General features: G+C 47.7%; 1 protein-coding gene across 1 annotated transcript; it reads right to left on the bottom strand.

The window, feature by feature from the left end:
* Positions 1 to 88: 88 nt before the first annotated feature.
* Positions 89 to 12,380, bottom strand: LOC136016160 (transmembrane protein 178B-like). The gene is made up of 4 exons (XM_065682917.1): positions 11,943 to 12,380; positions 4,411 to 4,524; positions 3,066 to 3,203; positions 89 to 1,737 (listed from the first exon to the last, which is right to left on the bottom strand). Exons 1-4 carry the CDS (start codon positions 12,322 to 12,324, stop codon positions 1,493 to 1,495), a joined length of 879 nt encoding a protein of 292 aa, XP_065538989.1. The 5' UTR covers positions 12,325 to 12,380; the 3' UTR covers positions 89 to 1,492.
* Positions 12,381 to 12,663: the final 283 nt, after the last annotated feature.

The following is a 12,663-nucleotide window of genomic DNA, read 5'->3' on the forward strand; positions in this document are numbered from 1 at the left end:
ACTCTGGAAGCTTTAACACCATCGCTGATGTGAGATCTCTGGTGAATCAGTTGGTAATTAGTCAGAAAGAACTGAAGGTTTCATCCACTGAACAAGTCTTTCAGTACTTTTAATACCAGTTGTGAATTACAACTTCCATTTAAAAATTACACTTTTCATAAATACACTGACTTTAGCATTAAGTATCTTACATGCCACTGTATTGTATTTTAAATACAATGTAAACATCTCCAAATGCTGGCCATCTCATCTTTACCTGTGCAGTTTTTGGACACTTGGGAGAGGGATGGGGATGTGAGGGAAGAAAGAATAGATGAATGAAAGACAAATGCACCCCAGAGTACTTTGGCTGATGTTCCTGAGTTAGCCCTAGTACTTGCACTGGTTCTTCACTGCTCATTTTGGAGAGGGAGCTTGTTCCTGCAGCGTGTTTATGTTCTAGATGTGCTGTGCTCAGGGGGCATCTGACATTAGAAAGGGCAAGTGGTGAAGTGAGCAGAAGCCACACGTTCCTGAGGAAAATACACTGTGGTTCCTTTGGATGTTAATATGAGAGAGGGGGTTGTACATCTGCTGCTTTAGCAGTACTGCTGTTTGAGCTCAGGGGGAATTACTCATCTCCTTTCACAGAACAGGAGTTGCACCCACAAATTAGTTGGGGCTGAAGTTTAATCCCAGCAGCTCAAACTATGACATACTTTCAGAAATACACCCTCTCTAGTGGAATAATTTAAGCTGCACATTGCATACATCTCCCTGTTAAAATGAGGGTATGGTAGTTAGCCAAGTGAGTAACCTTACCTGTGTAAGAAGCTGAGGATAACTTTCCCCTCCTTTCCTAAAGCCAGTAAGAGTTCTTTTGCTGCTCAGTTACAGCCGTCTCCTTTTGGAAACAGCCTTAGTAGTGAGTAAATAGCTGATACCACAGCATGGAATAGAACAGATTTCTGATATAAATTAATTAATACTAAGAATGGGCTAATTCTTTGGCCTAAACCTCGGCTTAGATCAAGGTTCTTTTGGGAAATGATGGCCTGAGCCAACACTAGACACGCCTGTTGCAAAAGTGTTCAAGCCAACTTCACATAGCTCCTTGCCCTAATTTGGGTCTGAATTACACAGACCTGCAGCACTAGAGTTGGTGCGTAAACATCCCTTACAACTGGACAATAACAGGACCATGGAGGTACAGTTCAAAAAACAGCACAAAAAAAGACACAGCCTTGGACTTAATCCCTTGTAAACAGAAGAAAAACAAATCAAAAGAACTGTCCCCCTTAAACCATCAATGAGCAAATCACCAATAATTCAAACCTGGAGTTACTTGCAATGTCTGTGTCCGCGCCTGGAGGCTGTAGCAGCATCCCACAGGCTGGTGTTTCCACAGCTATGGCACTGCTCTCCACACGCTGACATTCTGCCTCTTCCTGGTGTTAACCCACAGCTCTGCCCAGGCTGCGCTTCCCAGAGTCTCTCCTCACTCCTGCCGAGGTCACACAGCCCCATTTTCTTGTCTGGGTTTTTGTACGGATGCCCGCGAAGTGTTGAGGGATGGGGCCAATGTGCAGAGGAACCCAGCCAGCAGGGTGAGGCCCAGGCCCCCCCAGGCACAGAACATGGACCAGCCATAGCCATGACTGATGTCCTCTGGCAGCCCATAGACGTAACGAGGATAGCGAGATAACTCAAAATTGATCCCAGCTACGCATGTGCAGAGTGAGATGATACAGCATGTACCTGCAGGAGAAAAGCAAGAGGGTTCTACGCTGCCCTCAGGTTAATAATCCTGGGTTTTTTTCCCCTAGGTGTTTTCAAAGTCATGAGTTTTCAAAATCAAGAATTACCCAGGGTTTTTTGGTAGTCTTACCAGTCACTCTTCTTACAAGGTGGGGTGGTGGTGCTGGGATGCAAAATATGTAGGCCTGTACTTCACACATAACCAGTATTGCCTTAGCTCCCTCTGTTGCTATTTCAAACTCAAGTCATGTGTAGTTCATCACGCTTTGAGTCTCCCGAGACTTTATGTCCAATGATTAATGTCACCAGGTTTCAGACAGGACTCGGGCAGTCTCTCCTATGGAAGATGAATAGCTGAAACCCAGGGCTGCAAAGTGCAGCTGTGCTTGGTTTCTACTTGGAACATCCAGGCTTGCTCCAAAGACAGCGCACAGGTTTTTGTCACCTGCTGCACATTCCTTAAGCACTGAGCATAGAGGAGCAGAAAAAGCTAAAGAAATATAACACAAGGCTCTCCAGTATGTCTAATATACACCAGGCTCAAGGTTGAGGTGATCATTTTATTTCCTCCAGCTCTGGATCTCTGTCTAAATATTAATAACAGCTCTTACTGCTGATAGCAGTACTTACGTGTATGGTGCCCATCACCATAAGTGCAGAGCACTCAATGGGGCCCCAGTCTACCTGTTCCACTTACGCTACTTTCCTCTCTCACTGTTCTGCTATAAAGAAATGAAAATGTTCCCAAAGGAACCTGCAGTTAAGCAGCACATAAGATGAGCAAGGACAGCACAAGCCTAGCTTTCAGCCTTCCTAGCATCACACTGTGTCAGCAGGGTGGTTTTCTGTGCAGCAACCCAGCACCCTTGGCAAGCACTGAGCTAATGTCCTTACCCCTAGGTCAGTGTTCTCCAGGCTCGGCTGGGTTTAGACTTCGCTGTTACCCAAAGATGCAAGCATCTCTGGGCAGCAGAAAGGCACTCTACATTGATTGCTTTATTTGTTTGTTAAGATTCCCGAAGGAAAACAGCTGAGCTGTCTGACAGGAGCCGCAGGCTCCACACACAGATCAAGCAAGAGGACTATGCTCATTGTGTCTTTGTGGCCACACATCACCTCTCCAGAGCAGAAGGCATGTGTGCATACAGCGGGGGCATGCAAATATCCTTGCAAGCACAGGTCCTGGCCAGTGGTAACTGCACTGTGCTGCTGGGGTGCTGCACTATAGAACTGCTTCTTGTGTTTGCTGTGGGCTGACTTTAAGAGCACCTCCCCAGCCAACAATACTGACTGTGGGGACTTCAGGAGTAGAAGCAAAAGGCTCTCACCTCCCATTAGGAAGAGCAGCCCAGCCACATACTGCATGAGCTCCTGCTGTTTGCAGCAGCCCAGCACACCAATGATCCACCCAAACAGGATAATGGACACTGCCATGCCAATGAAGCCCGCTGTCATCCTCCGCAGATCTGAGGAAAGACAAAGAAGAAAAGCAAGAAAGAAGACATGAAGATAGTAGCAGCCAGACAAGACAGCCAAGGGCGAGATTTAGATTTGCTGCTTCTAACGTTTTTACTTCACCTATGGACTCCTTCTCCTGTAGCTTCTTTGAGATAGATAGTGGGCCCATTACATTGAAACTCATGGAATCCACCTAACCTGACTCTCTTCTGCTGGGCACTTTACAGCTAGAGGGCATTCCTGTCCTGATCAAGAGGAATACCAGCTAAATACTTCCCAAGATGGGACAGAAGGGGGATATCATGCATTCAGCAACAATTTGTAACTGTTAGTACTGCAGGGGCTTTGGCTTTTCATGTGGTGTGTTACTTTGGGATGGAGTTCGTTGAGTGAGTGTCTGCAGAAAATAGAAAAGACGTGAGGGGATGCTGAAGAGAACTAAAGGAAAGTGCATGGAAGTCAGATACTTTGAACGGAAAAGAGGACTAGTGGGAGGACAGCAGCAGACAGCAGATCAATACAGTATGATGGGAACAACTCCAGTAACAAGCTCTAAAATTAACCTTGGGCACCACTGATATGAACAGCACTTTGTCATCCATAATCAAAGTGCTGTTCTTGTCTCCTAGTTCAGCCTCTAGCTGGCTTTTCTCAGCACTGAGGCTCACATGGCAGGGGCCAGGCAGAATTATGGGAGGCAACAGACCAGAAAACAAACATAGAAGCAGGAGCAGAAAAAAATGATTAAATCATTCTCAGTGACAGGCTACAGGTCAGTCATCTGTGTGGGAAGGACTTGGGGATGAGGCAGTTTGTGGGCCAGGAGCTGGTAACAGGAGGTTGCAAAGACAAACTGAAATGTTGGCTATAAGAGCTGGTTGCCAGGGAGCTGCACCAGGTCATTGGTACGTGCACAGAAAAATGCAACAAGATACATACAGACTGTTTGGTGATTACCTTTGCTGTAAACTGGCTAGGAATTGCCTGTTCCCAGATGATTACATTGTGCAACACACTAAATACATGCCTGTATTCCTGAATTCACCACTTAAACCCTTCCAGGTCTCATGTCCCAGATTACACTGTCAGCTGCTTGCCCTTCCTCACTAACAAATAGGTATTTATGCTTAGCACCCAGTGGTGGCTGAGTGAGAGCCCACACTTGGCACTGCATTACGGCATTAAGTAAGCCAAACACTCCTGCAGGCTACTTACGGAGTGCGTGCCACTCATCCTGCCGGATGGTGTTAGTGATGTTGATGGGTAAATTGCGAGGCAGAGAGCTGGAGGTGTAGTGGTACTTCACAGCAGTGCAGCGCTGAATAACTCCTGTAAGAGAGACAGTGTGAAACAGCATGAAACCCCTGTGCCTTGCACTTGCTGCCGCGCTGGCTGCCCAGCAGCGCTCACACAGCCTTAGCTCCGTAGCAGAGCAAACATAAGCCAAAAAAGAGAGCTATTTACATCAAAAGCCTTGGGGATTAGGAGGGGATGAAGCCTTGCTGAAAACAGGGGGCAAGGTGCTGACCCAGGCAGGCTCCAGGAAGGAACAGTTAAAGGTAAACAGTAACAACAGTCACTAAAAACAGCTCCAGAAGCTTCCTAAAGTAACTGGTACAATCTCTTTGGGATGGCTGAGGAGGCAAGAACGTGGCTGAGTACTAACAAACAGCACTGCTCTGTCTGTAAGAAGACAGAGTTGAATCACTTTGAAAATTTTGAGTAGATGCTGGGAAGTGAGCTTTATGGGAGAAAAGTTTGAATTCGCTCCAGTAGTCAGTGGCAGTTTGCTTTACTTTTGATGAACAGTAGTACCCAAGTAGGCTTGTTTCCATTCCAAGTTAGGCTTGTTTGCATTTCCATTTCCACAGCTTAAAGAGAAGTGTACCCAGATGGAAATGTGAACCTACATCCACGCTCTTCTTTAAAGGGAGTTTTAGTTTAAAAAATAACTGATAACAGAGCAGATACCAGGGAGTGGAAGGAGAGGAAGGCGCCTTTACCTCCCTGTTAAAAATAAAGCCAGGGCCTGGGGGATGAATAAACATGGGTAGTGGGATGGAAGAGAACAGCCAAAAAGGTGAAAGAAAGAGCTTAATAGTACAGAAAGTTCCCCTTAAACAATGGCTATAGGATCATTACCACTATTTGAATGCTGGGGCAGAAGAACCACTCAGAAACAATCAGTTGGCCAGTGAGCTAAGGAAGCTGCTGAGCAACCAGTGACAGGGAACTGCAGCCTCAATGATGAGCTTTGCAAAAGACACCAGAAAGCCCAGGAGAGAAAATGAGCTTTGTGCTGCTCCCACAGGAGTGGGAATTGTTATTTTATCCTCTAACATTGTTCACTGGGATTGTACTGACCTGGTGACACACAGAGTTGCTGCCCTTCACCCTCATGCCCTGGAGCAATGCTCCCTCTTTGTGGTTTCGCAAGTCTGTAGTCCTGCTTCAGCAAACGAACCAGGAACACAACAGAGAACGCCAGTTCACATGCAAATGCTCTGTACACATCTGCATGAAGAACTTAGGCCATGTACAGCACATCACAGTATCTAATTACATCTCGCCTGTAACTGTTGGCCAAATTCAATGTTGACATGATTTACATGTGTTGTTGAGAAACATGTATATGGTACAAACTAGTGACATGAGGTTTTAATTTACAGTGCACTGGATTCAAGAAAAGAAAGATCCACACACATAGTCTGATTATAAAACACTACATATGAAGAAGTATTTTACATAAGAGCAAGGATTATTACTTTTACAGCTCATTAAAGTAAAAATCAAAGACTAGAGATGTACATCCCTTATGATCAAAGCAATGGACTATACAGTTAAAACAGCACTGAGAAAATCTTTGCTCTGTGTTATTACCAGAGTTTACCTGTAGACTAAAAGGAAAACTTCTCCACCTTCTTATGCAAATCTGGTTATTTAGAAGTTTTCAAATATCAATTCATTCTGCCTCTGGTTTAAAAACTTCACTCCTAATCCTTTCTTGCACAGAATTCCAAGTGCTAATTACCTGAAACAGGTAGGCAGGGATGAGGCAAAAAGTGAAGGTGATGCTTCAGCTCAATCCCTATCCACTTTCCTACCAGAAAATCATAGCATGCACCCAGGCAACCACGGCCAGATTCTGCATCTGCAGTTCTCTCCTCCAATATTCTCAGTGAATCTCTAATCCTGCACACAAATGGCTGCATGTAAAGAGTTGTGGTCAATGGCTCAATGTCCGGCTGGAGACCAGTAACAAGTGGTGTCCCTCAGGGATCAGTGTTGGGACCGGCCTTGTTCAACATCTTTGTCACTGACATGGACAATGGGATTGAGTGCGCCCTCAGCAAGTTTGCCGATGACACCAAGCTGTGTGGTCCGGTTGATATGCTGGAGGGAAGGGATGCCATCCAGAGGGACCTTGACACGCTTGTGAGGTGGGCTGATGCCAACCTTATGAAGTTCAACGACAAGTGCAAGGTCCTACAGCTGGGTTGGAGCAATCCCAGGCACAGCTACAGACTGGGTAAAGAAGAGATTCATAGCGGCCCTGCGGAGAAGGACTTGGGGGTGCTGGTCGATGAGAAAATGAACATGAGCCGGCTTCAGAGTGCACTCGCAGCCCAGAAACCAACCGTATCCTGGGCTGCATCAAAAGGAGTGTGACCAGCAGGTCGAAGGAGGTGATCCTGCCCCTCTACTCTGCTCTCGTGAGACCTCACCTGGAGCATTGTGTGCAGTTCTGGTGTCCTCAACATAAAAAGGACATGGAACTGTTGGAACAAGTCCAGAGGAGGCCACAAGGATGATCATGGGACTGGAGCACCTCCCGTATGAAGACAGGCTGAGGAAGTTGGGGCTGTTCAGCCTGGAGAAGAGAAGGCTGCATGGAGACCTCAGAGCAGCCTTCTAGTATCTGAAGGGGGCCTATAGGGATGCTGGGGAGGGACTGTTCATCAGGGACTGTAGTGACAGGACAAGGGGTAACGGGTTAAAACTTAAACAGGGGAAGTTTAGATTGGATATAAGGAAGAAGTTCTTTACTGTTAGGGTGGTGAGGCACCGGAATGGGTTGCCCAGGGAGGTTGTGAGTGCTCCATCCCTGGCAGTGTTCAAGGCCAGGTTGGACAAAGCCTTGGGTGAGATGGTTTAGTGTGAGGTGTCCCTGCCCATCACAGGGGCATTGGAACTGGATGATCTTAAGGTTCTTTCCAACCCTAACTATTCTATGATTCTATGATATAGTCAGTTTCTCCAGGGGCTGCACTTAGAGTGATACAACACCTTGTTCTCCAAGTACTCAAGAAAAAAGGAGAAAAAAACAATCCTAAAACCCCAGTCTCAAAATGATAGTCAAAGATATTTCAAAGGTATTCCTATAAGTCCTTTGTCCTAAGCCCTTGCATACCTTAAATCACAGCCTATAAAATGGGGACAGCATCCTGCCCTCCACTTCAGAACCCCACTAGCAAAGTCATTTTGGTTTGTTTAGGACACACATGAGAAGCACCATAAGAAAGCCTGCCAAAATTAAAAACATGGCCTTCAGGCAAGGGCTTGAATAGAATGGAGTCATGTGGTGAACAACAAGTTACTGAGCATTGTCTTTTTTGGCACACTAGTACGATAAGAATACAGAACAGAAGGGGGCAGGCGCTCATGTCATTAACTTCCATTAAGCACATGTACAAAGAAAAGGTTACCCAGGCAGCCTGATCCTGGCATTTCTTATGGCATTAGAAGAACACTATGCAGATGTACTCTGTGTGTGGTCTTCTTGATTAAAAAATAAACATAAGCGGCAATGAACTGCACCCGTCAGTGTCACATTGACACTGTCATGGCTGAGCCACATCCCTGTGCCCTCCCACTGCCATCATTGTTTTCTCACAGTTTGTACTCAAGGAGGGCTTTTCTCCCCCCTCAGGACTGCAATGCAGAGATGTTCCCCTTCTGTACTCCCTTACAACTCTTGGGACACTACATCTGAGTGTACCTGGACAAGCGCTGCCTTCTGACTGAACACAAAGGCTGGGAAAGATCAGAGGATGCTGGCTAGATGCAGGCAGAGAACAGGCCCCTTGTCCCTGAGCTGCCAGACACCTGGAGACCCAGATTCAGGCCTGCTGTGACATATTCCATTTGTAATCCTGGCTTCAGCACTCCCTAACTTTCAGTTTAGCTTTTGTCTCTCTCTGACTTTGAAACATGCAGGTTCTCTTCTCTACACTGCCTATGTGCCGGTGTCATGAGGAGGGAATGGAGGGGTTCTCATTTTCAGTTCTTCTACCTGGCGCAGTCCTATCTTAGAGCAGTTTGGCTCTCACACAGCTGGGAGAGACCCTCTCCTCCTCATCATGAGCAAGGCCAGGGAGCAGCCATGTGCAGTTAACACTGAGCTACCACGAGGTCTGGCCCTCCCTCCCCTCATAGCCCAGGACCAAGTGGCCACTGAAGCTCCCTGGCCTACTCCTACCATTTCTGCCAGGACTGTGGAGAGCGTCACAGCTATGGGAACACTCTGCCCACATCGTCACCCAATGGCTACTAAATCAACCTTCCTTTAAAACACCATGATAACTCTTTCAGATCATATTTACTTACAGATCATACTTACTAATAGCTATTACCTAACAGACTACCTATTAAATATGTCACTACAATACATGTTCTACAGACCTAACAGTCACTCCTGTAACTGACCACCAGCTGGAAAGAATGGGAAGGACAGGCACCAGGACTGAGCAGTTTTCTCTCAAAGGCCTCACTACTGCCACAAACTGATGTGTTCCTCTGCTTAAGCATCCAGTGGTTCTCACTTTCTCAGCTACATCATGGTACTAAGCAGTCATTTCTGCCCAGTAAATGTGAGATATACCATTTCACCACAGTGTTTTCAGAGCAAGCTTGAAAAGCAGTGAAAGCCCCAGCTTAATAACAGTGTTGAACCTTTTCTTTGTTAATTCCTTCCATTTGCTGGTGTTAAAATACATACAGTTCAAGCTATCCAAAGCATCAAGCCCACCAAGTGATCCAAAGCAGCCTATTAGAATGGATCTTTCCCAATGAATCATTTTCTGCTGTCACCATTTTGTAAGCAACACTTTCTTCATATTAATAGAGAAGATCACTAAACAGAACATAACAAATTCCTGCAGGACCTCGATGCTTAAGAATTCTCCATGCAAAAGGTTTTTGTTGCCTCATCAGTTATCCAGCGTGTAACCCACATAGCACAGGCTCTATAAGATGATGCATATTGCTCAAGTTCTTACACTCACAGTCCCTCCCTTCACACACACAGATCCTCTTAAGTTTCCCCAGCAGTGTTTCAGTTCTTTGGCTGCTATCTTTTGCTGCTTGCTAATCTCCATTTCCCCCATTTAGTTTGTACATTTTCTCTTCTTTTGCCTTCTTAATCGTATTTTTAAAACGAAACTCTCTATTTGTTTCACAGCTCCAAAATAGTGATTTTGCATTTTAAGAAAAATCCCACACATCATTGCTTCTTACATTTCACCATTTCCCACCTCCCAGCTTTGCACCACATTTTTTGACTCCTGCTTTTTTCTTTTAAATAGATGAAGTGAAAATATTTTACATTTAAAAACCACAGAAATGTATGCATGTATATGTGTCATCAGCTAAAAGGCTCAGGTATAAAAGTTTAGGCAGAGCTGCTTTGTATTAACAGCAGCTTAGGACAGAAATTCATGGCATTATCTAAATGGATAAGGGTATTTATTAGTCATGTATTCAGAATTCATGAGAGACCCAGAAAGGAAAGAAGCCTTATTCCAGAGGTACTAGAAAAAAGGAGAATATAAATATAAACCCAAGCCAAAATTACCCCTGGCCTGTCACCAAAAGATTTACTCCTCCGTCACTAAAACCCTATAAAAATCTGCAGTTTAAGGAATATTAGGAATATAAGAAGGCTTCGCACATCACCAAAATGCTGGCTGAAAACTTAGTGCAAATGGAGGAGAAAGTAGGCCTTTCAGAGGTGCACATAGTGATCTTCAGCTCACACAGGGAAAAAAACACCCATTTTTTTCCTTTTGGAAGCCCCAGCCCTAGTATTGTGCCTGAGAGCACAACTCAGGCAGAGCCACACCTGAGTGTCAGAGGGAAAAGGCTGCTTAATCACAGCTGTCAGAGAAAAGAGACACGCAGCAGGAGCAAGGCAAGGCTGCTAGTAAAGCAGGTCAGGGGAAGGGATAAGAAGAGAGTCGTATCTATTTAAAGATCTGACTCCACAAGAACTATTATTAATAATTTCCCTCTATAAGATGACACATAAATCTTTACAGTAGCAACTGCAGACCCAATAGGCAAAGAAAATGAGGGAAGCAAGGCTTGTAGGGAAAGGCAAGGTCTTTTATTAGGACAGCTGTAATGAAAAAGAAAGTAGGAGAACCTTTTGGATTTAGAGTCCATGGAGTTTTACACATCAGACCCTGAGGAAGATCATTCACCACCCTATAATGCCCTTGTGCATGCACAATGCAGGCCCTAGTGTCTCTGTCTCACCATTACCTTAAATGGGAAAATACCTTAAAAACGTAAGTACTGAGGACCAAACTTCCTATCCCTTCCCCCAGTCTTTGCTAAGCTAAATGGGCACTGAAGACATCTAGCTTGATGTGAGGCAAAAAAAATTGATAAATATTTTACATGACAGGCACAATTAATAGAAAGAAATTAATGAGCTGCCTTTTAGTGAAATGAGACCAATGTGGAAATGAAAGCGCTAAAATGGATCCTAAGAGATTAAATAGAGAAAGAAGCTAATCACACAGCACTAGAGTTGCTACAAGAGTCACTGCTGCGTACTGGAAAGAACGGACAAAGATGAGCTGAGCTTCACAGTGCCAGTCTATCCATCCTCTGCTGTGCAGGACTGGCGTCACAGTTGGAAGCCACACTGAAGAACTGCTCCCACTTTCTTAAGATAGCATTTCCATTTTGTGCCTGAGTGGAAGCACTTCTCCCAACTCCTACTCTCCCTGTCCTAATATGTACCTGCTGGAACAATAAGTCCTGTTATTTATCATTAACCATACATGACATTTCTTATCCTAAGCATCTAAAACATCTAAAATGATGGTTTAGACATTGCTTATTTTGCCTTAATGGGTGAGGCCACTACATAATTTTTACCATCCAGTCTAGCAATTTTATTAATACTTCCTGAACTGCTTGGCTCTGTGCCATGTGCCACAACAGAAGATCTGCAGTTTTCTGTCCTGTCACCCCAGAAGCCCTGAGTGACATCTGTCACAGTGAAGGCCTGGCAATCCACTGCAGCAAGGAGCACTCCCCCATGCTACAACAGGAACAACAGGTCTCTTTCCCCTAGCTACAGGCACCACAGAGCCATAAACAATACTTGTTTATATACAAGGCTCTCAGCGCTCAGTAACACGAAGGTGTCAGGGGTAGGAAAATGCCTACCGAGCCCTCCTCACTCAAGAGCCCGGCCCTGCCCTGGGCCGCAGAAGGGGCTCTCTGAGGACACGGTCCCACCCAGCACTGCAGCATTTAAAGCAGAAAGGGACGCGTACAAGCCCCGTGATCGGGCCGGGGCCAACGCTCGCCGCTTCCCTCACGACCGGCCCAGCCGGGGACACCCGGGGCTGCACCCGCGCTGTCCCGAGCAACCGCAGCAGCGGGACCGCGGCCTCAGCACCACGGACAGCGGCAGGGCCGGAGCCGCCCGCCCCCCGCCCGCTCCCCGTCACCTTTCCGGATGAGCTCCTCGCTGTCCGGCTCGTAGCCCGCGCGATGGCAGCGCCTCCAGAGCCCCGACACGGTGGAGTTGAAGCGGCGGCCGCAGTGCGAGTCCAGGGCGGCGGCGGCGGCGGCTGCCGGGGCAGGGGCCGGGGGCCGGCCGGGCAGCAGGGCCCGGGGGGGCCGGGCGCGGAGCGGCAGGTGAGAGCTGGGCGCCGACATGGAGCCGGGCGGGTCGCTGCGCTTGTGGCCGAAGCCGCGGCAGCGCTCACGGTGCCGCCTCGCGTCCGTCTCGTACCAGGAGTCGGTGCCGATGGCCACGGCCAGGAGGGCGAGGGCAGCGGCGGCCAGCAGCAGCCCGGAGCCGCTCAGCGCCTGAGCCGCAGCCGCCATCTTACCGCGCCGGGGGCGGCAGGGGCGGGCGCTTCCCCTGCAGCCCGGCTGGGGGCCTCCGCCTGCGGCACCGCCCCCGGAAGGGAAACGGGGCCACCGGGGGCCGGTCCGAGCTCGGTACCGCGCCGGTACAGCCCCCCGGGGCGCTCCAAGCGCCGGGTCAGAGGGGTCCCGGGGCCGCTCCTCGCTGTAGCCCCCGCGTTGCTCCGCGGCACGAGGCCCCTCATGGCCTGCGCGCGGGGCAACGGCAGCGCTAACGGTCAACAGCGGCCCGGCCGCGCGCAGCGAACGGCCTGTGCGGAGCAGTGTGAACGGGGCCCCTCCGTGCCGGCGGCCTGC

Source organism: Lathamus discolor, chromosome 6, assembly GCF_037157495.1.
Source record: "Lathamus discolor isolate bLatDis1 chromosome 6, bLatDis1.hap1, whole genome shotgun sequence".
NCBI classification, from domain to species: Eukaryota; Metazoa; Chordata; class Aves; order Psittaciformes; family Psittacidae; genus Lathamus; species Lathamus discolor.